The sequence below is a fragment of the Amaranthus tricolor genome, chromosome 1 (genome assembly GCF_026212465.1).
Source record: "Amaranthus tricolor cultivar Red isolate AtriRed21 chromosome 1, ASM2621246v1, whole genome shotgun sequence".
In the NCBI taxonomy this organism is placed as follows: domain Eukaryota; kingdom Viridiplantae; phylum Streptophyta; class Magnoliopsida; order Caryophyllales; family Amaranthaceae; genus Amaranthus; species Amaranthus tricolor.
In genome coordinates this window covers 9,077,792-9,101,129 of record NC_080047.1, presented here as the reverse complement: position 1 = coordinate 9,101,129, position 23,338 = coordinate 9,077,792, and the positions used below count along the sequence as shown (strand labels likewise).

General features: G+C 33.4%; 3 protein-coding genes and 1 non-coding gene across 4 annotated transcripts; 2 read left to right on the top strand and 2 right to left on the bottom strand.

The window, feature by feature from the left end:
- The first annotated feature begins 2,166 nt into the window (after positions 1 to 2,166).
- Positions 2,167 to 8,582, top strand: LOC130824468 (probable ribosome-binding factor A, chloroplastic). The gene is made up of 4 exons (XM_057689496.1): positions 2,167 to 2,576; positions 5,735 to 5,908; positions 6,945 to 7,142; positions 8,297 to 8,582. Exons 1-3 carry the CDS (start codon positions 2,241 to 2,243, stop codon positions 7,092 to 7,094), a joined length of 660 nt encoding a protein of 219 aa, XP_057545479.1. The 5' UTR covers positions 2,167 to 2,240; the 3' UTR covers positions 7,095 to 7,142; positions 8,297 to 8,582.
- Positions 8,583 to 8,900: 318 nt separating this feature from the next.
- LOC130824474 (uncharacterized) lies at positions 8,901 to 12,307 on the bottom strand. The gene is made up of 3 exons (XM_057689507.1): positions 12,107 to 12,307; positions 11,947 to 12,012; positions 8,901 to 9,276 (listed from the first exon to the last, which is right to left on the bottom strand). The coding sequence occupies exons 1-3, from the start codon at positions 12,155 to 12,157 to the stop codon at positions 9,217 to 9,219; spliced, it is 177 nt and encodes a 58-aa protein (XP_057545490.1). The 5' UTR covers positions 12,158 to 12,307; the 3' UTR covers positions 8,901 to 9,216.
- Positions 12,308 to 16,007: 3,700 nt separating this feature from the next.
- On the bottom strand, positions 16,008 to 20,897 carry LOC130824463 (tRNA-dihydrouridine(47) synthase [NAD(P)(+)]-like). The gene is made up of 10 exons (XM_057689483.1): positions 20,372 to 20,897; positions 19,600 to 19,716; positions 19,249 to 19,482; positions 18,438 to 18,681; positions 18,092 to 18,348; positions 17,667 to 17,939; positions 17,136 to 17,417; positions 16,937 to 17,057; positions 16,344 to 16,513; positions 16,008 to 16,241 (listed from the first exon to the last, which is right to left on the bottom strand). Exons 1-10 carry the CDS (start codon positions 20,720 to 20,722, stop codon positions 16,143 to 16,145), a joined length of 2,148 nt encoding a protein of 715 aa, XP_057545466.1. The 5' UTR covers positions 20,723 to 20,897; the 3' UTR covers positions 16,008 to 16,142.
- Positions 20,898 to 20,923: 26 nt separating this feature from the next.
- On the top strand, positions 20,924 to 21,007 carry TRNAL-CAA (transfer RNA leucine (anticodon CAA)). The gene has a single exon. It is a non-coding gene; the product is annotated as a tRNA-Leu (tRNA).
- Positions 21,008 to 23,338: the final 2,331 nt, after the last annotated feature.

Here is a 23,338-nt window from a genome sequence, read left to right as displayed (position 1 = left end):
GGAAATCATGAAGGTCTTGAAAAAGAGTTTAAAACATGTTTATATTGAGAGTAAATATTTAAGAAAAAATTTAATGTCATACAAATAAAGTTAAGTAGAGGTGAATTTAAAAGAGGAGACAAAAGATAAAGAATATAATGATATAAGGAAGATGAAGGAAAAGGAAGATAATTAACCTTATTTTGGGGGAGACGGAGAGAAATATTTCCCCTTAATTTCACTAGGGTAAATATTTACCCCAAAATAAGGGGATTAGTGTTCTTTCTTCTTTTTCATCACTTTACAACTATTTGTTATCTTTCACAACAATATCTTCTTAATTTTCAATTCCAATGACCTTATTTTTTTAGTTTGACTTTTATTTTTCCTATAAATATTTACTTTATATTTACTTTTAATACAACCGTATCCTTTAAATAAATTATTAACATTAACTTTTACAATACTATTACCCATAATTAGATGTGTTAAGAACTGAAAGTGCATTGGCTAATATACAACCTTAAATGGCACACTTAAAAATGATAGAAGAGAGTACAATTGATGAATAATAGTAAATTACGCAAGTATAGGAACTAATTTTGAATTAGGGTTAATAATTAATATCCTAGATTCAACAAAGTGAGCTTGAAAGAATAGTAACTACAAAATCAATCAAAATTAACAAACTGTTAAGCTTTTAATTGATTTTAAAAATCAATGTTAACTACAAATATTAATTCACAAACTAATATCAAAATACCTAAGTACTTATAAAAAAATATAGCTTTATATTAGACATCAAAAGAGTTGATATTGGTCAAGAATTTTATATCACTAATAATATTTTCAAAAGGTAAACTTGTTAATTTTAATAATTTTATTTTCTTATAAAAAAGGACTAACATTTTTTTACTAATCACAAATTGGAGTATAACACAGTCTCACTGAAAGACGTGTTTTATATATGAGTTAAATAGCTCATTTAATATATCTTATGAAAATATAAATTTTTTTATAGTCATGTCATAGTGAAATAGTCATTTATAAAAATAGCTCTTGCCTTCTAATTATTGTCTTTAGTATCCATATGGGCTACGGCACATTAAAAAAACTAAAAAGGGTACAATGCAACACTTGTGTAGTTTGGCTAACCATGAAAGAAGCCTAATAAAAATCGGGCTAAAATAACAAATACCCAGCAAATCACCAAATATCACATCACTCATAATTTCCAATAATTTTGATTTTTGGTAATAAATGGTGAAAATGTAAGAAAATTAGTGTAATTTTAACGTGAAAATTTTTTAAAAATTCATTCAAACTTTTTATCATTTGGGGAGATGATTTTAGGTAGTAATAAAAAAAATTATAAGCAAAAGGACTTTTTAATAATTAGAGTTTCATTAGCATGAGAATAACATGTTATATTTAATGTAAATTTAATTTACAAGTCATTCTTATTACCATCATTTAATACCAACAACCAAACATATCGTAAAGTTCTGAAACATGTAACAATTGAATAGTATTGTATAAGAGTCATGCTATTTAGAACTACTAATTGATTTGATTATATCCTCTTAAGTTGGGTAAAGTTGATAACACCACTTTTATTCTTATATGGAGCATAGGTCATTCTATGATTCTTCTTAGTTTTTCAGTATCTATTCTTCCTAATTCAATTCCATTGGATTAAGTCACTTCACTAACATTTCATTTACTTGATTAATGGTGTTAAGCATGCTATCATTACTTAGTTTAACTTACATTTTTGAAAAAGCATATTTGATTAATAGTTATTGGTTGATTTGACTCGAGAAAGTATTAGTTGATTTTCTATTTGTTAAAATAATTATTATTGTTATGGAGCTATTTATTAAAGATTAATTGTTACATGTTAATTAATTATTAGAAAAAAAGTATACTAAAAGCCAAAAGTCAATAATAGTAGATATTTCGTTTTACTAAGAAAATAAATTTTCAAATGACTTAAAAGTCATTTTACAAATACTTTTTAACTATTTGAACAATCAAAAAATAAAAAATAACCATATCATTCTCTAAATACAATTGTAATTTTAGTCTAAAATCTATTTATAAGAGAGACGATTTTTGGATAAAATGAGTTAAATACCAAATACTGCTTTATCGAATAAACCCAAATTCATTATGATATTATAATAATTTATAATATCGAAGAATTACTTAAACAATAACATAGAAGAAATAGCAATTAAAAACGCAGAATTATACTTGCAATGACTAACCTTCTTCCCTTCCACCAGATTCCCTGTTATCATTTATCTTCGTCATCATCACAGTTATTTTCCAGGGGAAGATCAATGCTTGGAATTACCAGCAACAACAACATTTTTACTGTATCTCACCAACACAGAGTAACAACCATAAAATGTATGGCTAATCCAAGAAGAGTAGCAATGGTGGCTAAACAGATAAGGAGGGAACTTTCTGATATGTTGTTGACTGACAAGAATTTACAGTATGCTGTCTTGCCCGAAGCTGCCCTTGGTGCTGACCGTTATCTTTCTTCTGTTACTACTATCAGTGATGTTCAAATTTCTGCTGATTTGCAGGTCTTCTTTATTCCTTTTTTTTTGTCTTTGTGTTAATATTTTGTCATTTCTATCTGGGTTTTGACTGTATTTTATGGGTTAGTTTTGCTGGAATTAAAAGTGTGTTAATTGAATTATACAAAGATTGTTGATGGGGAAAAGTTTATATTTAGGTTACAGAATGATTTATTATAGTAGGGTTTGTAGGAATGAGTTTTTTTTTTTTCAATTAGTTGATGCATTTGGAAAAGTTTATATGTTGTTTATAGAATGATTTCTTATCGTAGGGTTTGTGCGAATTAGTTTTTTTTTCAATTAATTGATGCATTTGGAAAAGTTTATATGTTGTTTATAGAATGATTTGTTATTGTAGGGTTTTGGGAATGAGTTCTTTTTTTTTCAATTAATTGATGCATTTGGAAAAGTTTATATTTTGGTTATAGAATGATTTGTCATTGTAGGGTTTGTGGGAATGAGATTTTTTTCAATTAATTGATGCATTTGTAGAGTCAATTAGTGTTTAAAATTGAATTTTTTGTTCAATTTGGATTTGTGAGAACCAAAATTGAAAGCTAACTCCAAAGTTTATGGAATTGAAGAGTTTAACAAATGAACTGAGGAATATGAGCTACTTTCTTCTTTCATAGTTGCAGTTGTACTTTCATAAATCACAATCATTAGTCTTTTATACTAATACATTTGAGGATTTCAACTCCTCTTTTACATTGTGTTTGTATAGCAAATTAGGAGACATAATAAAGGAAGGGAAAGGAAGGGAGGGGTATGGAGAGGGAGTACACATTGTTTGTTTAGAAGGGAAAGGAAAAGGAAGGAAAATGAGTGTTTCCCTCAAATCTTTCCACTTTCAGTTGAATGAAGATTCTTACTAAGATTTCTTAGCCATTCAATGGAAATTTTGGATTGTTATTAGGTCTAATTATCAAGTGACAAATTAGAAATAACCCCTTTGTTAGTGTTATCACTAACAAGGGAAGCGTAAGTATGCGTACACCTGACCTCCCCAAACCTCATCTTAGGTAGGAGTTCCTTGATGTCTTTGGAATAATGAAATGTTGTTGTGTTGTTGTATTAGATCTATTTATCGGAGCAATGCCTATGTTGGAATTTCTAATATAAGTTTTGTACTAGAGAATCAAGATAAATTGTAGAATCAACAAGTGAGAAGTGATATGTTGATGTTTCCTTGTATATTTTTGGGTTTCTAGTATGTGAAACATGGTTAACTAGCTAAGTATTAGCTTCGTGCTTGGTTACTCTTGCAGGGGGTTTGGTAATTGGTATTAAATTGTGGTAATGGGAATTGATTTAGTACTAATTGTCATAAAATGTGTAATGTCATTCATGTGTTGATGAAGCTCTCATATGTATTTTTCTTCACAAATTTTTAATGATGGGAATAAATTATGTGAAGAAAAAACATGATTAGAGTAGGACAAGCATGGTCATATACCTTGTCTAAGTGTTTTCCAAGCTAAATTACATTAATTTTTAATTACCACTGCCACTATTTAATTCTAGGTACAACTTGCAACATTACACGATGTTTCTCTTTCACTCTTTAGTGTCACTAGATGGCTTACAACCTATTATTTACCATTGTCCCCTTAAATTCCACCTCTCATATGCTAATGGGTTTTAGGTTTTAGGTGAATGAGCTTACTATAATGTTAAAAGATGGTGCAGCCTCGTAGGTTCCAATATCATCATCTTAATCAACTCAGTGTATCCCACTCTTAAAGTTATAATCAAGGGCTGGGAAGGAATGGAAGACCCTTATCAAAGAAGGTTGCGGCCTTTGAACCCTCGGCTCGACAAAGAAAGACCAGTAAATGAAGATAGCAAAACATGACAAGTAGCAAGACAAGACTAATATTAAGACTAATGATATGAACCAAAGAAAAATTAACTAACAATCATAAGACACTGAAAATAAACATGGCAGTAATAACTAATATGACACGAATTCAGCATCTCTAACTAGTTTTATCCTAGGTTCGAACTTAATGCAGATAATTGGATTTACTGATGTTTTATTTATTCTATATCCGAATAGAATTTTTTTTTCCGCTGACAACTCTGTCTTTTTTACTTAGAACTCTATGATTTTAGTCCAGAGAATTTTCAGTACAAACTGGTTTTAATGTTTTTGCATTCAAATGTCTGAATATAGTAGTAAGCTACACAATGTATACTACTGTTTAGTTCCTTGATAAGAAGCTCATCTGGTTTGTGATTCTACATGAACATACTGAATTTTCAGGGTTGTTTCTGTCTTGAAATATTTTGTCGAATGTCTTGGATATATATTCTGCTGACAGAATATAAACCGAAGGACAGGAGTAAAATTTCTTTCAGCTTGAACTACATCTGATATAGTTTAAGCTTGCGATGAACCTTCTTCAGTTACCCATCTTAAGTAATCTAGAAACCTTCTAGAAGAGCTTGTTTTTCAAGTAACTCATTTTTTAGGAACCTTTTTTGGATGTACTTTCTCCTTATTGCTTCCTGCAATCTCGTAATTGATAGCTGATGTCTTAGCCATATCAATACTGGTTTATCTGTTCATTTAATATGTTGAATTAAAAACAAAAAGTATGATGCATTCTTACAGTTGCTCTTGGTAGAATCATACCAAGGGTTATGAACAGAGCCGACTTTGAGATTTGAGAGGCTCGGAACAAAACATGAATTATGCGCCCCTAATTACCAAATATACTATTGTACGCCCCTAACTAATAGATATTTAAGCGTCCTTGTTTTTTTAATTTTTTGGATGAGTCCTGGGCACAGACCCCCTCTAGCCCTCTTATATGGCCAGCCCTGGTTATAGATTGGTTCTTAACTTTTTGTATAGGAGGGACTACGAAAGCTCTTGAGCGCCCCCAATTCCTTTTGGAATCTTCATTTAGCTAGTTGCTTTCCTGCTGTTTGATCTCCGTCATAATATTTGATTGTGGCCATCTGGTTGAATGAGTTTTTTGCTTTTGCTTTTGCCCTGTAAAACTAGGAAGTCTTTAGTAGTGACAGATTTTTGCTGGGAAGTGTTCTCTTTGTTGCTTTTAGTACCTATTTAGTGCTTATCTGAAGCATGCGATTTGTCTTGTAACTATTAGCCTATCACAATATTGCGCATTTGATGTAATTTCTTTAAATACTAGATCGTCAAGGTTTATGTGTCAATTTTTGGGGATGATAGAGGACGAGAAGTGGCCCTTTCTGGCCTAAAAGCTAAGGCGAAATATGTGCGGGGTCAACTTGGAAGGCGCATGAAGTTGAGGATAACGCCCGAAATTCGTTTCATAGAAGATGAATCTTTGGAAAGAGGAAGCAGGGTAAGAATTCAAATTATCTAATTATGTTCATACGTGTTATCTGCTTCTCTCTTTTCACGAGTTTTGTTGGACTGGTACTGTTCAATTCCGATATAAATCAACTTCATCCATAATAATTCTTCTCCGACGTCTTTGCTTATGATCTCTCTTCTTACTTGTTTAGCTTCATAAATCATAATACATCAGATGCTAAACCTTTTTGTATTAGTTAGTTTGATTATTAGCTGAATATATGTTCGTATTATTGTGTTATACGTTGATATTTGCAAAGCTGGTAGCAAAAATAAATATGCAAAAATGGTGTTAATCAGTGTGGCTGGCGTCAACGTACGTAGATAAGAGGCAGAAGAAGCCATTAATACCTTTTAATATGCCAAATGGTTAAGAATGGAAATTTTGTCTCTGTTGTTAATGTCTTATATCCTATTAGATTTTAGTTACTGATAATCTACGACTAGTAAGTACTCCCTAGATTCCTATGAATTTTCTCCATTGATATCAAAAAATTCTTACATATTTTTGGTCAATGGGGCAAACTCTAGACGGAGTATGCATAAGAGACTCATCAAAATGTAAAGAAGGCTGGTAGATGGTTGTGGGTTGGAGATAGAATTACATAATCATAATCATTGTTATGACACAATGATGCGGTAATGAAAGTGATGCGGTTAGCATAACAACAAATATAGGTGAAAAACATGAGATATTCCTTGAAACAGCCTTAAACACGGGCTTTTTACACCTTTCGAATGCTGAAAATTAGTTCGATTTTTTTTGAAAACCTTTAACATGGTCAACGATGCTATTCGGCCTTTTTTGCTTTATGGCGTAACTCTATCTTTCAAATCCTAGATCTGCTCCTGCATCCGAACCCCTTAAAGTCCACTTAGGTGGGAGCTAATTGATAATAGCATTGAGGTTATAGAATGTTGTTGACGAGTTCCAAAATTCGTTTTCTCTCTTCCCTCAATGATGGCCTTTTCAATTGGCAAGGCAACTATATTATACATGTATAATTTTCAATTTGCCTTTTCAGGTTATCGCGATATTGGATAAGATAAAGAATGAAAATGATCAAAACGATGCCAAAAGTCTGGAAGAAGGGGATGATTTATCTGAAGAGCCTGTAGATGATGATAACTGGGGAGAGGATGAAAATGATGAAGACATTATCTATGTCAGATAGAAATTTTTTGCGATGTGGTGATGTTCTTTGTTCCTATTGCCATCTCAGGTTGGTCTCTCACAAAGTCTTCACAATTTTTACATTATTGCTCCAATTGGACTGAACATGAATCTTGACATTTCCAAAAAAAACAATTACGCTATATTTGGATAACAATTAAGGAGAGAAAAGAAAAGGAAGGGACGAGGAAAAGGGGGGAAGGGTAAGGAAAGGAAGAGAAATGGAAGGAAAGTAACCCTTGTTTGTTTACAAGGGAAGGGAAGGGAAAGGAAGACGAGAGTTTTCCCTCTAAATCTTTCCAACTTTATTTTGAGAGATTTAGACCTTAACAAAAATAATTTATCTAATCTCTTCAAATCCTTTTCCTCCCATATTGTTATCCAAACAAGAGATCATTCATCCCTTCAAATCCTCCCATTTCCTTCCATTCAAGCACACCCTTAAAGCTACAAAGACCTTCGCATTCATAACGTTGTAAGACCTGGATCTCACTTCCTCATATGATGAATTTCCGTCTTAAAGTAAAGCTTCTAGTTTGCTCCTTAATGGTGTGTTTGGACAGCGATGATTGGATTAAAGGGAGGAATGTGAGATAAGGGAAGGAAGTAGGGTGCTTGTGTTTCTCATCCAAATCTCTCTCATTTTACATCACTTACACTATGTTTAAGTAGGAAGAAACGGAAGAAGACTGAGAGGAAATTGAGAGATTGCATTTCCCTCATTTAGATACCAATAGGAGAATGGAGGGAAGGGAACGAAAGGATTAGCTCATTCACATTTCAAACAAAAAAAAAAAAAAAAAAAGAGAAGAAAACACACCCATCTCTCCTCCCCTTCCCTTCCTTTCTCTCTCCACTAATTATGGGCAACGATGATAGGAGGAGAGGGAGGACAGTGATGATAAGGGGCGATAAGGGATGTCCCCTTCCCACCAAATTTTTTTCCCCGATATGATATTACTTTGTATATTATGACATTTTTAATGGTTGGTTTAGTGGTAAAATTTATGATTCTGAAACTCAGGTCAAAAATTCAAATATTTGTCCTTCGCCAACGCTTATATCCTTTCCACTAGAAATGGTATAATGGTTAAGCGAACCACTAAAAATGTGAATAATGAAGTGTTCTTGATGCTTTTGTACAACACAACTAATTTCCCATCTAATTGTGCTTGTCAACTTCCTGATATTCATGTTTCTTAGGTCACAAGGAATAGTTCATGTTGCCGGTGGCTTCTCATTTGTATCCTGTCCGGTGGCTGCAAACCTTCCCAATTTTGTGTTTGCACTGGAAACGATGAAAGTAACCTAGTCGAGCTTAGATCAATAGTTCTGTAAGGAAAAATGTAATTTTACAATGGAGTTGTTTGAAAGTAGTTGAGTGATATCTTTGTTTAATTCATCTCATAATATAATTTACATGAACATTTCTAAAAGCAAGATCACTTTGTATATCAATAGTCAAAATATTATAATTTGTTTGTCATCATTCATAAAACAGAAACTATAAAAATGGAGGGGCATAAAGCAACCATTTATCTAACTCTACCCCATATAGACGACTCTAGGTTTAAGTCCTTGCAAAGTTTCATTAGTTCTTCTCAAGGAAGAGATATATTTTGCTTAATGATATCATTGAGCTGCCTCCAACGGACAGGAGGGAGTTGAATCTAACAATGTCGTTCAGTTTGCGATGCACCCTTTAACTCGTCAATTGCATGATTTCATTGTTTATCGGTCACACCAAGATAAAAGGATAGGTTCAGCAAAAGCCAATTAAGTAGTTCAGATCAATGTAATACACCTGTTGACATGAAAGATCGTAAAACACCATTGTTATTACTTATTAGTCTCGAAAACTCGATGAATGCCGGCCAGCAAAAAGCTCAATGCAAAAACTGTTATTTAACATTTAATCAAAGATAAATCATCATACAAGATGATATTTTTGCGAGCAACTAAAACAAATTTGTTGTCATTATGTTGATGGTCATTGAGCCACAAAAATTTGTAAATAAGAACATGGACAACTATGAATATTGGATTCTACAAAAGCCTTCAATTGAACTGAAAATCAAAGAGCTTGTTTATGCGCCCTCCCCCAGTTATCATCTTCCGCACAATTAGTGACTTGCCTTGGCTGCATCCTTGGCTTCTGCTTTCTTCTGAGAATTGGCCTTGATCTGATAAACCAAAACTTTAGTTTTAGTTAAAATGAAAATATGGTGTGAAGAAAAAAACCAAAATTTTGGGAAAGGGAGGTCATTGATGTACTACATTTGAAATGTGGAAAGTACGTAGATATAATGAAATTTGGGAAAGAGAATTAATAAAAAGAAACGAAGTCAATTCCAGAAAAAAGAAATACAACAAACAGTAAAATGGATTAATAAAAATGTAGAATTCAGCAGGACGGAACGAGTATTTTAGAAAGTAACATGTAGAGACTACTGACTAGAGAATGGGGCATGCACCATCCCATCATTCAATAACACAGATCACAATATTCATGAGAATGGCCAAAGTTTAAGCGAAAAACAACACAAGCTGCCTTCTACAAGCAAATTGAAAATCTCGAAAAAAAGTGATACATTAAGGTTGAACAGAGAACCATGCAAAGTATCATGATGAAAACCCATGAAGTTTTGAAGCACGCAAGAACCAGAGTACAAGCACAAAGATAATTAAGACAGCAAGGCAGCAATCAAATTTTCATGATGCTGTATTTAGACCAGGGATAATATGAAGAATTTGGGAATTGACCCAAACTCCACCAATCAGAAACTCTAAGGGGTTGTGGTAGATGAATTTAAGGCTCAGTTACGAAAACAAAAAAAACGGTTTCTGTTACCAACTAAATGGTATGAAATATCCAATATAACTTCTTCGATTTAAAAACAAGAACGGCAAAAACAAGAATGAAATCTACATGCCTCAGACTTTCCCATATCCCTCCACTCTGCATACAAATTGATTCAAAATGAAGCCCTAAATTTAATAAAAAAATCATTAATGGAGGGTGAAAAAATTATTAATGAAAGTGCAGGAGAGAATAGAGATATGGAGAAGAGAGAAAATTTTTTTAAAGTAGAGGGGCTGCAAGTTGGAATGACTTATGAAACAAAAACCCATTATCTGGATATAAACAAGTAGCAACAGTGTTTCTTCTAATATTACCATTATCATTACTTATCAATTTTCTATCCATTTCCTTTCCACTTCTCAACCCAAAAACCCGATACTTACATTTTCCACCAAAATCACTATCACGAAGATTGTTAAACGAATCTTGAAATTCAAATGAAACCTATTATGGTAGTATGGAAGCCATTTCCATACCCTTCCAAGCTCCCAATCTCCCAATCTCTTGCTGATAATACACCTACTTTCTCATCAACATTCATTTTTGTCTCATCCAATCAAGTCATTGATTGTGGCTGTAAATTGGGTTATTTGATTAGGTTATCAGACGGGTTTCCAGGTTTGATTGAAGCATGTCACATCAATAATTTGACTCAAGTCAGTTTGGGAATTTGATTAGGGGTCAAAACAGGTACGGATTTATGTTAAATCAATACCGCACCTAGACAGGGTTGAATCAAATTCAGGTAAATATAGTTCAGGTCCAAATCAATTCTACTTTGTGTTAAATCGAGTTCCCTTTATAAAACAAGTTTCCTTTGTGCAACTCTAAGTTCTTCACAATTTCATATGGCAATAAAGCTCAAATTCTTAAATTCAAAGTCAAAATCTCAATTTAATTCACATTTAAGTATGATCTAAAATAAACTAATCATGTTAATGTTGAAATTTGATTCAAATTTTGGTTTGATTTCATGAAATCACTTGTGAAGTGAGATGACGAGCAGAAATAGGGGGGAAAAAAGAGGATTCAAACTCTAAATTTGTAACCCTTATTCTCACCAAACACTTCATTTTGATTTAAATGTCAAAATCTGACTAAATGACAACAAACGATGAAACTCAAGATAAAATCCAATAAAACATAAATGGCATGTGAAAAACTAAACATAAAAATGATTAACTTTATTGCCCATCAATTTGCTGCATTGACCCTAGAAAGCTCCCACATCAAAGTCATGCTTGGATTGGAGATAAATATTACTAAAGTCAAATCAAGGAAACAAAGACTATTGGAGGATAGAATGAAGAGGATGTGATTGTTGTAAGGAAAAAGAAATGGTTGTAAAATGATGGAGGTGAGCCTTTACCGTAGCAAGATGGATGGAGGACATTTCCCCTTCTCCCCAAAATAAGGGTCATAATCTCCACTTTACTTCATCTTCCTCATGTCATTTTATTCTCTTTCCTTTGTCTCCCTTTTTAAATCACATCTATAAACCTTCACTTCCATAATTTGAAGGTTATTTCCCCTTCAATAATTGACCCCAATCCAAAGATGCCCAAATATAGGAAATGGGGGCAAACTTATTGGCACAGAGGGATAATTCAATAATGAGGCCAACTCTAACACATACTTCAACATGACCAAAACCTTTATCATCTTCCATTTCAGTAACGAGCAAAATTAATAAATACTAAAAAAATTCCACAAAATCAAAAACAAAGGCATACATATACAGATCATACCACTAATTTAAGAGCTATACTTTTATGCAATTACACAACAGCGTATCCAATTTCCGATACTCAAACGATATAAAAATATAACATTACAATTCAAGCAAAAAGAAATGCACACCATTGTTCCTAGATCAGTCTAAAAACATCAACTTTCATTGTAATTCTTTTAAAACAAAATCAGATTAGTACAATCAAAGATCTCACATTTCCATCTTGAAACCCCAGAAAAACTGACAAAATAATATTACCTTGAGAACTTTGAGCTTCATGTTACCGTATAAAACTCCAGCGGTGAAAGCAGAAACACGAGCTACCTAAATAATCAAACAAATACGCCAAAAAAATCAAATCAAATTCTCGTGAAACCCTAAAAAAAGCCGAGTTTTTTTTATAGATTAGAAAGATTACCAATGCGAGAGTGCTGGTTCCACCGTAGAACTGAGGAAGTGCAGGCGCCATTGAAGCTTCTTTCGATCTATAGATGAAATGATATAAAATTGAAGATCTTGGATGGAGAGAGAAATTGCAGGGAGAAGTAAAGCCCTAGTTTGTGTTTTTTGGGGATGGAAATGGTAAGAGAAATGGTGGGTGGATTGAAATAAAACAAGTTGTCAAGACTCAAGACTCAAATCCACCTTTAAGATTTTGGGCCTGACTTTTTTTTTTTTTTTTGTCAGCCTTTAACACTTAACGGTAAGATTATTCATAATGTGTTGGCTTAATATATACTTAAAATTTTTAAATGATTATTTATAATTTTAAAATGATCACTTATAATTTTAAAGTGATTAATTATAGCCTTAAAATGATCAGTTACATTTTAATTTAGGTAACGTTTGGAAACACGAATTTCATTTAAATTTTTATAATTCAATTCAAGAAATTGAAATTATAGATTTAAATTCCAAATCCAATTCCTCAATCTCGTTTGGAAATCAAAGAATTGAATTCCTATATTTCAAATCCACATAGTTATTTGAAAAATATTGGAATTGAATTCCCAAATTTAAATTCTATAGCATTGTTTGGATAACCTTGTAATTACATTCAACCAAAAATATTAAATTTAAATTTTTAATGATTAAACGTTCATTATCATAGGAATGACATGATATATATCATGAAAATTTACACTACAAAATTATTTTGATTGCCACTAATTATTCAGTTAGTCTCTTGAGAGACCGTCTCTTTGAGAGACATATTTTAAGCCCAACTCATTAAAAATTAATGTCTACTTATATTATTCTTAATGCTTACTTACCATATCCTTAATGCCTACTTTTAATATCTTAAATGTTTACTTACATTATTCCTAATGCCTATTTACAATATTTTAAAAAATATATAATGGGTTGGCCCAATTAGAGATGGTCTCTCAAAGAGAACGCCTCTCACAAGAATTTGTGCTAATTATTATCGTTGATCAAATGGGCCCATTGCTACCTGTTAAGCAAAAGTAGTTGTTTTACCAGAGTAAACAACTACTCTTATAAGAGACCGTTTTTCAAAGAAGCGACCTCAAAACAAGAAATTCACATTTTTATTTTCACTTTAATTTGTATTAGTTGGGTTATTTAGTCCATATATTTAATGCATCAATCAGAGAGACCGTCTATCACAAAAATTTGTGGAGTAAATGGTAACTGACTATTACTCCTCTAAAACCTTATTATTCCCAAGGGATTTATGGTTGATTCTTGTTGGTGGACATGAAGTCCAATTCACTATCCCATTCACTGGTCATTTGTAGTTTTTTAGACTGGTCGACCCAAATGCTTAAATGGGTCCATTTTGAACCTTTTAAAAAAAACAATTGAAATGAAAAGCAAAAAGAATATGAAAAATTTACATAATAGTCAAAGTGTCAAAATATTTCCCAAGATAAGCAATTTTAATATATATTTAATATAAAAAAATAAAAAATATTTGGGCTGAATAGGAATTGAAATTAGGGAAGGTATGGGTTGGAAATGAAGAGTTTGTTTTTTACTTGGGTTGGAGTTGTGTTGAAATTGGGCCAATTTCAATTTCAATTTTTTAGCTTAGCCAAACAATGAAATTGGGCCAATTCCATCAATTCAAATGAAATGGCCCAATCCAAACATACCCTTAGAGTAATCACTTTTATAATCTTAAAGCAATTATTTATAACCTTAAAGTAATCACTTATAATCTTAAAGCAATTAGTTAGAAAAATAAATTGATTGTATGAGTTTAGTTCATGGTGAGACGATCTCATACAAAATTTGTTGTATTATTATTGGGATATAAGAACAAATATTTAAAATGTGCTGATATGTTGAATAAATTATTTATAAATAAAAAGTGATAGGATAGTAAATTTGCTTTTAAATTAAGGAATGTATTAAAAGTGACTGAAAACTAAAATATGGCAAAGTTAAGATAACAGATGGTAGAGGAGATTGGACATAGAATTGTAATTAGTCCATTAGGGCTTTAAAAGGTTGTCTAAGACCCTATTAATCGTTGACTTGGCCATCCTAGTCCTCGAGTCCTTAACAGTGCTCCTAAGAGTGCTAAGGGTAGGAACAAATAATCAACATATAGAGGTATCTCAATTGTTGCATCTTATTTCTAAGGTTTGTAGCCAATTTCATTTTTCTTTATTCAATTGCTTTTTTAATTTATTTTAGTAGGTATCTCAAAATATTCTCTCATTTACTATTTTTGTAAATTCAATCATTGTCATTTCTAAGTCTTTATCATGAAATTACTACAGGGATTAGTGGCTTGAGAAGTTTATTTTTGCGCTAGAATCAAAAAAATGGAAGTTCAGTTGCTTCATTGACTGTACAATATTGAATGTGAAGGATGTTGATGGAATCAACAAATGGTTTATGGGTGTTTGATTCTTAGCTTTTTGTCTAATTTTTTGATTGATTTTTGGCTTTTGGCTTGGTCAAACAGCCAAAAAACGTGTTTGGTAAATGGCTTTTAAAGCAGCTAAAAAGCTAGCTTCTAAGCAAAAATTATAAACTGCTTCAGCTAGCTTTTTTGGTTTACTTTTAGCTTGTTGGCCCACTTTTTCTCTAATAAACAGCTAATAACCAATATTTAATTTTACCAAATGTCTCCACAAATAGCTAACTTTTTCAGCTAACTTAAAAACCAACAAAAACAACCAACATGTTTAGTTGGTCAAACAAATCAACTAAAAAAGCCAATAACCAACAGCCAATTATCAAACACTCCACCCCTTAGTGTGTATTTATTGAGCTATTAATTGATACACACTGTACTACACAAATACTCGAGAAAAATTAATTTTCTTTTGAAAAAACCAAAGAAAAGTGCTTTACCTATTTTTCTTTACTTCAAAAGAAAAAAAAAAGGTATTATTCATTTCAATTAGAGTTGTTCATGGGCGGGTTACCGATAGGTTTGATCCATCCGGCTTGAAAAACGAGCGGGCATGGACAATGTTTTTCAAAAAAATTTAAATTTTGGACGGATAATACCGACCCACCAAAATAAATGGGCGGGTAGCAACACCAAAAAAATACCCGGGGTATACTCGCCCGCCTGCTTAGTTTAATATATTATTTATTAAATAATTAATTCTATTAATTATTAAACTAGTACTACATGCCTCATTCCCAACTTTAGTAATTAGTACCCATACCCAACAGTATTTTATTACTCTTGTACTAGCCATAGGGTTTACTTCTTTTAGACTTTAAAATTTCTAATTCTACCGTCTACATTTAATGTTTTTAACTCTCAGAGCACTCAAGCAGTCGATTATGAACGTTCAAACAAGTAACCGACTCCACCGTCTATATTCAATATTCATATAATTTGAGTATTTTGAGACTTTATATATATTTAAGGTATTTTAGACAATGTATTGTATTTTAATTGCCAATAAAACATAACTTTATAATATGATTTATATTTTTAATTTTATATAAGAAATACCCGTGGGTTCCACCCATTTTAAAAATGGGCGGATAGTGACAAAAAATATGCCCGCAAATGGAGACGAGCTTTTAAATATTTGAGCCTGCGGTAGAATTTTTAGGCACTACCCGATCCACTATTCGCCCAAGCCCGCCCATTAACAACTTTAATTTCAATTTATACACACCATTTATTTATATTCTATTTCTCATGCACGGCTTTAAGAAAAGAAATGGAGGTATGAATGATCCTATTTCCTAACCATCTGAGAAGCACGCAACCGATGCGCTAACGTTTCAACCTTTGCTAACCAGCAAGATTCATCAACGATATAAAACCATACTACTATACTTGTACTTGCATAAGAAAGATATATGGAAAACGAGGGTCGAAACAACAGCACAAGCAACATGCCTTATTAAAAATCAAAGTAGCTGTAGAATTAGTGATTATTCCAAAATCATAAGCAATAGGAAATTCCATGCCAGGAATAAACTGATAACCAGTGGCACTCAGAAAATTAGCCGTTTTCTGCACTATCATAGGCATTCGATTTATGTTTTGGTGCAAACGTGAAGCCAGAAGGAACCTTTCCTAGCAACATTTCTGAGATTCGAATCTGGAGTAAACGAAATATGTCAAACATATATATTTAGAAGAAAAATATCATGATCTTACTTTAGCATATTCTAATCGGAAATAAGTAACTGAAGTAACTCACCCAGTCAGCTGCAGACTCGGAAGCCATCAGTGTCTCTAAGTAATCACGACCATAATAAGAAGGTGGTCGCCAATTGAGTCGTTGTGGGATAACTTCTAGTAAGCCAACGGGGACGTATCTACATGTATAGCTAAGCCATTCCAACAAGAAGTGCCTGGTAGTTTCCACTCCTACACCAGAAAATTTCACAAGAATTCATTTTGACAAAAGATCCTTGATGATTCTCACTGAAGTTCAACTATATGCAATGGCCAACAAACAAGACATGTTTGCTTTTTGCTGTTTTAAAATAACTACTACGTATATTTGGTAAGATATACTTGATCGAGATAATAGATATTCTGGGTCATTCTTCTCTCCCTCGTAGCTTAAGCCAACATCATCACGACAAAACTTCTTGCTTGAGTTGAGCCCACTCTTTTGGTATTGTTGTTACTTATCGTCTGAACCAATTGGGACTCAAGTGGAAATTTTCATCCCCTCACAGAAATTCATGTTTGTATTCGTGAAAACACCAAATTTCCAGCAGTAGAATGAAACATACACAAGGCTTTTACAAAAGAGTATTAGACTACATAACAGATTACACCAACCTTTTGAATCAGAACCCCAGTGCTCAAGGCCAAAACGCACATAGTCTTTAAGTATATCCAATCGCTCACCAGAACTAATATCCCAATGCCTTTGTTCCTTGATTTCAGTGAATAGCCATGGCTGCAAAGAATGAAAGGTTGAGGAACCAAGCACAAGAAATAACTAGAAATGTATTAAAAACCGAATAGAAGGCTAGACCTTTAGCAAAGCTCCTCGAGCGATCATACAAGAAGAAAGCTCAGGACAGTCAGAAAAATGCTTATTCCAGTCCACATATGAAAAGACATCTCCATTTCCAAGCACTTGAAATGAGCTGGGAGCTTTTCTAACACAAGTGTTAATATATTCCCAATCAGCAAGTTTACTATATCTTTGCTGGCGGGATCGCCCATGTATTGTTAATGCAGAAGCTCCCCATTCATAAATATCAGATATAAATGAGTCTACACGATTCCTTCCTTCAATGTAGCCAGTTCTAACCTATAAAAAATACAAATAAATAAATGAACAAAGTATGATGCACCCCATAAAGAAAGAGCAGCAGTGCAAAATAAATCAAGAACTGATCAACGAATAATATCTTAGCAACCAGGGCTATTAATGAGCAATACTGCTCTTGGGTGGCCAAAGCTATCAGAAGTTATTAATTTGGAATTATTACACAAGAAAATTGTACGAAGATGCTAAAATTAAGATAAATACTAGGGAGTAAATACAGCAAGACAGCACCTTGACAGTAATAGGTTTCTCCGCAGAGGCACACGCCGCCTGTATTACATTTTTCATACGCAATGGTTTTGTAAGAAGAGCAGATCCAGCGCCTTTATTGACGACAATATCAATCGGACATCCCATGTTAATATCGATAAAATCTACAGAACATTCTTGGTCGATAAGCTCAACAGCACGTGCAACAGTATCAGGATAAGCCCCACAAATTTGTACACCAAACAAATCCTCGGATTTATGTCGTCGGAGAAGCGCCCATTCTGAAGCTTGGCCCTTTGATTACAATAGTAAAATCAATGAATTAAAAAACTAGTAGGCTGTAAATAGCACCTCTATAATTGAGTACGTGCATGTACAGTATAGTCCATAAAAGTGATTTCAAAGTGTTAATCAAAACCTGAACGCAGGGAAAAGCAAGCACTAACCTGAAGAAGATTTGTGCACATGGCCATTTCACCACATGTCACGTCAGCTCCTAAAACCTTGCAAACTCTACGGAAAGGAAGATTCCCAACAGTAGTAAGGGGTGCAAGATATAGCTTGCCCCGAAAATCAATAAGTTTCTTTTCACGAGGGTGTAACTTTAAGCTGGCATCAGAATCCTGAGGCAGGTATTCATTTTCATTTTGTGAAACATTTTTGGTAGAGTCCGCCACTAAACCTTCACTAGTGAGGCTAGCACCTGTCATTAGAAAAGCACAATCAGCCATGCCAATCAAAAAATACTTTTCTTAATTTCAGAAACTGTCAGCAACATGGTCCAGTAACAACCATTATTTATGTCATTGGAAGGTTTTCTCTGAGCATCATCATCAGATTTTGCTTTCTTGACAGGTCTGTTGTCATCACTTGCCAATATGCCATCCACCGATGGTTCTTCATCAACAGATGCATCTTGTTTATCACCAGAGTCATACTTCTCACATCCATTATCCTCTGAGCAGTGGGAACTGTTGTCAATCTTGGGAATAGTAAATTCTTCTTCTGACTCTTTTACTCTTGTGTGGCCCTTCCCCTGTGTTAACATCGGTGATCTTAAAGAACAAAACAGGCTAAACGAAACATGAAATATCATCATTCACTAGACATATCAGAGCCTGTTCATTATGTTCAGAGTTCAGGAAAAAAAACATCGAAAACATGCTTCATAACTCAAAAGGTAATTTCCAGATCAGAAACTAAAATGTGATTGTACGCAAGCCAGGACGATGCAACCCATCTAAACACCAAAGTTTCTGGTAACTGACACAAAATCACAAGAAGACAACATTTTTAGGAATATACTTCAGAGCAAATGCGACATAAGATCTAAAGTGTAAGACAAGGACTTCGTCATTCAAAACAGACAATTATGCTAAAAGATGCCTCAGCCAGAACTAATGAAATGATCATGACTAAAGCATCACTTCAGCCAACAAAAGAAATGGGCAGGGTCCCAAGCATAACTAATGTTGCAATCATAGCTTCTTTTTTCCTCCCAATACGAACTTGTACATAAGATAGAAGGAAATTAGATGAAGAAGAGGCGTTTGACATTTAGTTAACTTCTATAAAAGAAATTATGCCCATAATTAGCTCATACCACAAGTCCAAGCTGTTTGAGAGCAATATTTGACTTGGGAAATTTCATTTTATTCTTCCAAAGAAGCTTTTGGACATCTTTCTTCAACACATTCACTTCAGAACTTTCCTTCAGCGTGTCCAAATTTTCATTAGGTACATCTTTATGAGTACCAAAAAATCTACAAGTCAACCCATAAGGGCATAACTTTTGAGCAGAGGTGAATGGGCATTCTCCCTCCAGATCAGCTGGTCTCTGTACATAATGGAACAATCACAATTTAGCACTGAGCATCAGCATATAAACACAAATACAGCATAAGAAAGTAGTAGATGTTCACAAGAAAATCATCAACTACCCATTTTGCACTACCTCAGACTTATAAGCTTCCAAGTCATGGCTAAAACGGCATTTATTACCATAATTACACGAACTAACATCCTCAGTCTTTGCAATTGATGGGCAAATATTCAGCGAAGAATTGCGTTCCTGTCATCACAATAAGAATCATTAGCACTGGTTACCTTAATCGATGAAGGACAAACATTCTTACTTGCTACAACATTCCATTGCCTCAATGCAATTGAGTGGCTCCACCTAGCCTCCAATCTAGGCAAGGTTCAGAAGTTGAAAGGGTCGAATGTCGTTTCAATTAGCAATTGGCAAAATTCAACTTCACAAATGTCATTCCAACAGGTTGGAAATGGTTACAGAAAACAATGCACATATCATAACAAACATCTTATTATCAGTGTATTAAAGTACTAACCAATTTGCTCAAAAAAACTGTCTACACAACGCCGGTGTAATTAACCATATGCTACTAATAATTCATAGTACGTTTCAAAATATAGTATAATGACTCAATCTAAACAACATCACTAACTAAGTAAACGCTACATACATCCAGCCCCAAACCCTGCCTACATGAATAGCATCGGAGTAAGGGAATGTTACTCAACACATAAAATCGTCCGAAATACAAGGACGGAAATAAAAAACGATCGCTGAATGATTACTACACCAGTAAAATCAAATATTTATCCAATTAATACAATTAAAAAAGCAAAAAACTTCAAAGATTAATAAACTTCACGTAATTAAAATTCAACAATTGAAAAAATAAGGTAGAGCAAAAACAAACCTCACGGCGTTCGCGTTTAAGTTGACGTTTCGATTTCTTCTCTTTCACAATGCCGCTTTTTTTAGTGGATTCAGATTTTCCATTTTCATCCTTATTAGTATCTGAAATAGCGGACCTGCTACTAGGGGGTGGCCGTAGAAATTCCTTCTTCACCGGAGCTATTGCCTTTGCTACTAGTTCTTCCGCCGATAATTGGCCTCTATCTGAGTTTTCCGGAAGAGGTTTCGTCGCCGCATTTTCAGTCTCTAAAAGTTCGGATTTTGACTTGGCTGAGTTTGTTAACTCGGAAGGGTTTAAGACTTCTGTAGGGATATTTTCGGTGTGTGAAGGTTCGAGTGGTGACTCGTCCATGGCTGCCCGAGTTAGCTCGGGAGGGTCTGGACTCAGGAAGTAAAGGTTTATCGAGTTAGGGTTTTGTGAGAATACATAGGAGCAAGTAGTAACACTTGACAGTTACTGAATGATGGACGAGAAAACAATCTATGAAATGTTCGAATGTAAGAAAAACATTTTAGTATTATATATTTTTTTGTGACAAATAAGATCATAACTGTCAGGATGGCCGAGTGGTCTAAGGCGCCAGACTCAAGTTCTGGTCCTCTAACGAGGGCGTGGGTTCAAATCCCACTTCTGACAATTGTTTTTTTCTTTTTTTTACAAATATAAAGGAATTGAGGGAGAAGAAAACGGGAGCTGGAGGGATCAAAGAACAAGAGGGTTAGCTTAGAACTTAGCCTTTACTTTATTAAATTTAATTTCTGTGACATTGAATGATTGTAATTTTTATGATTTTTGTAGGTTCACTCTTCCCATCAAAATTTTTAAGACATAAAATTTGATGACTAAAGTGTATCTCAATTTTTGTAATCAATATAGACTACTTTAAGTATATTTTTATTTTGGTTGATTTTAGAAAAAACATTGGGCGGGTTGAGAGCTATGGGGTAGGGCACTTAATACATTAATACATCATGGCTCATGTTGACTACCAACCCACTATTTATGGCAGGTAAGACTATTTATATTGATATATATTCACTATTTATAAAATTCATATACACACCTAACTAAGGCGGATGCGATGCGAAATCCGTGTAATTTTATCCACCTGATATTCCTAAAGAACATAAAAGATCCAGAACACACCATGGACAAGTAAAATTGCAATGGAAGGTAAGTACTAAAGCTAATCAAATAAACATCATCATCATTCTTTGTGTATCACGATCAATAGATTCTATGATTAGGGTCTGAGGAGGGATGGAAGAGGACATACAGTATCCTTATCGAAAAAGATAATGTAGTTGCGGCCAACGAGACCTGCGACTCGACTTGGCTTGAGAAAGATCTACAAAAGAAACAAAACCGAAGACAAGGCAAACAAGACAAGTCCAAAGGCTAAAAAAACAAGCAAAAGAATATAAATAACAATCATAAAGGCACAAACAATATATAAGGTGAAGATAACTACTAATGGTCTAGGGAACGAATATGACGTCTTTAAGTACTAGTTTTGTCCCAAATAAAGTCCTTAAAAGGGTGCTACTCAATCAAGTCATTCCTAACTTATTCCTCTCATGTTTTCTTAGATTTACCACGACTTCTCTTTCCATTAAATGTGATTTTTTTCACCCTTCTCACATGTGTGTTGATGGTCTTTTTTTGTCCATCTTCAAATTATCTCAATCTACTTTCACACAACTTTGTAGAAATAGGTACAACCCTGACTCCTTGATCCTCTCTCTCAAATCATGGTTCCTACTCTTGTCCATCTTTGTGTGACTACATATCTATTTTAACACTCGCGTCTCTGTTATTTCATCTTATGCTCATGTATCATCTTAACTGGCCAATACATTCACCTTAATCTAGTTGGAAATCTCTTATCATATAACATTACAATGGCTACTCTCTATTTACGCCACCCAACTTAAAGGGATTCGAAGGGGAGGGATTTGGAGCGAAAATATAGACAAGTTTTATTAAGAATATAATCTCTCCTAAGATGGTTAGATTTGGAATTTTTCTTCCTTTTCCCTCCTCTTTCCTTCTAAATAAACAAGATGCACTATCTTTCTTTACCCCTCCCCTTTCTTCCCCTTTCCTTCCCTTAATTTTTTCTCTTAATTTATTATCCAAATAGAGTGTAAATACAGAGGTAAGAATGAAATATATGTAAAAGAGTACATGCTTATATTTAAAATAGAAACCAAATTCAATTTGACGAAAAAAATGAAAATATAATAAATTTAAATAAACGAAGATTATATATACTTCCTAAGTAGAATGGGAGTTTTATTTGATTTTAGATATTTGGGCAAGGTTTTTGTTATCCCTCTATCACAAGCAACTAAACCTTTTTTAACTGTCAAATTTTAATTTGACTTATATACCCAACCAATACAATCTAATTGAGACCCAGTCATACTAATTGTACTAGTTTTACAACTTTTGGGTGTTTCATGAGATTCAGGTCAATAGTTTCGAGTTAAAGTATATACTTCTTGTTAGCATAATTTTTTAATGCTCGTTTTAGTTTTAATAATATAGGAATAACTAACTTTTACATTTTAACATAATATCGAGTAATTTACAAAAATTGAATTATAATTATAATAAATTCTTAATATAATTTATATAACCATCAGGGTCGGTCCAAGGGGTGGGCAAGAAAAGCTGCCGCTCAGAACCCCATGTCAAATAAGCAAAATTATCGATTGTAGAAGAGTCCATATAGGTAATAAATTACAAAGGAAAAGAGTTTCAATGTGCTATTTCGCCCAGAGCCCCAAAATTCTAAGGCCGGCCATTATGTCTTTTTTTATTCCAATTTCCAAGTGTACGCTTTCCAATAGACAAAGGAGAGAGACCTCAGTATCCATAGTGACAATCGAATTCCTAATCATAAGTGAAAGAAAAAGTACTCAACCATTAAGTTAACTTAAAATTCTTATATGCCGTCATATC

What these genes read in the sequence shown, in the direction of transcription:
- LOC130824468 (XM_057689496.1), top strand. Translation starts at nt 2,241, where the DNA reads ATGACTAACCTTCTTCCCTTCCACCAGATTCCCTGTTATCATTTATCT. An exon ending in AAATTTCTGCTGATTTGCAG is followed by an intron (nt 2,577 to 5,734) that starts GTCTTCTTTATT and finishes TTTAAATACTAG; the next exon opens with ATCGTCAAGGTTTATGTGTC. An exon ending in CTTTGGAAAGAGGAAGCAGG is followed by an intron (nt 5,909 to 6,944) that starts GTAAGAATTCAA and finishes TTGCCTTTTCAG; the next exon opens with GTTATCGCGATATTGGATAA.
- LOC130824474 (XM_057689507.1), bottom strand. Translation starts at nt 12,157, where the DNA reads ATGGCGCCTGCACTTCCTCAGTTCTACGGTGGAACCAGCACTCTCGCA. An exon ending in GAACCAGCACTCTCGCATTG is followed by an intron (nt 12,013 to 12,106) that starts GTAATCTTTCTA and finishes TTGATTATTTAG; the next exon opens with GTAGCTCGTGTTTCTGCTTT. An exon ending in TGAAGCTCAAAGTTCTCAAG is followed by an intron (nt 9,277 to 11,946) that starts GTAATATTATTT and finishes TTGGTTTATCAG; the next exon opens with ATCAAGGCCAATTCTCAGAA.
- LOC130824463 (XM_057689483.1), bottom strand. Translation starts at nt 20,722, where the DNA reads ATGGACGAGTCACCACTCGAACCTTCACACACCGAAAATATCCCTACA. An exon ending in TTAAACGCGAACGCCGTGAG is followed by an intron (nt 19,717 to 20,371) that starts GTTTGTTTTTGC and finishes TTGTGATGACAG; the next exon opens with GAACGCAATTCTTCGCTGAA. An exon ending in CTCGAGGAGCTTTGCTAAAG is followed by an intron (nt 17,058 to 17,135) that starts GTCTAGCCTTCT and finishes CATTCTTTGCAG; the next exon opens with CCATGGCTATTCACTGAAAT.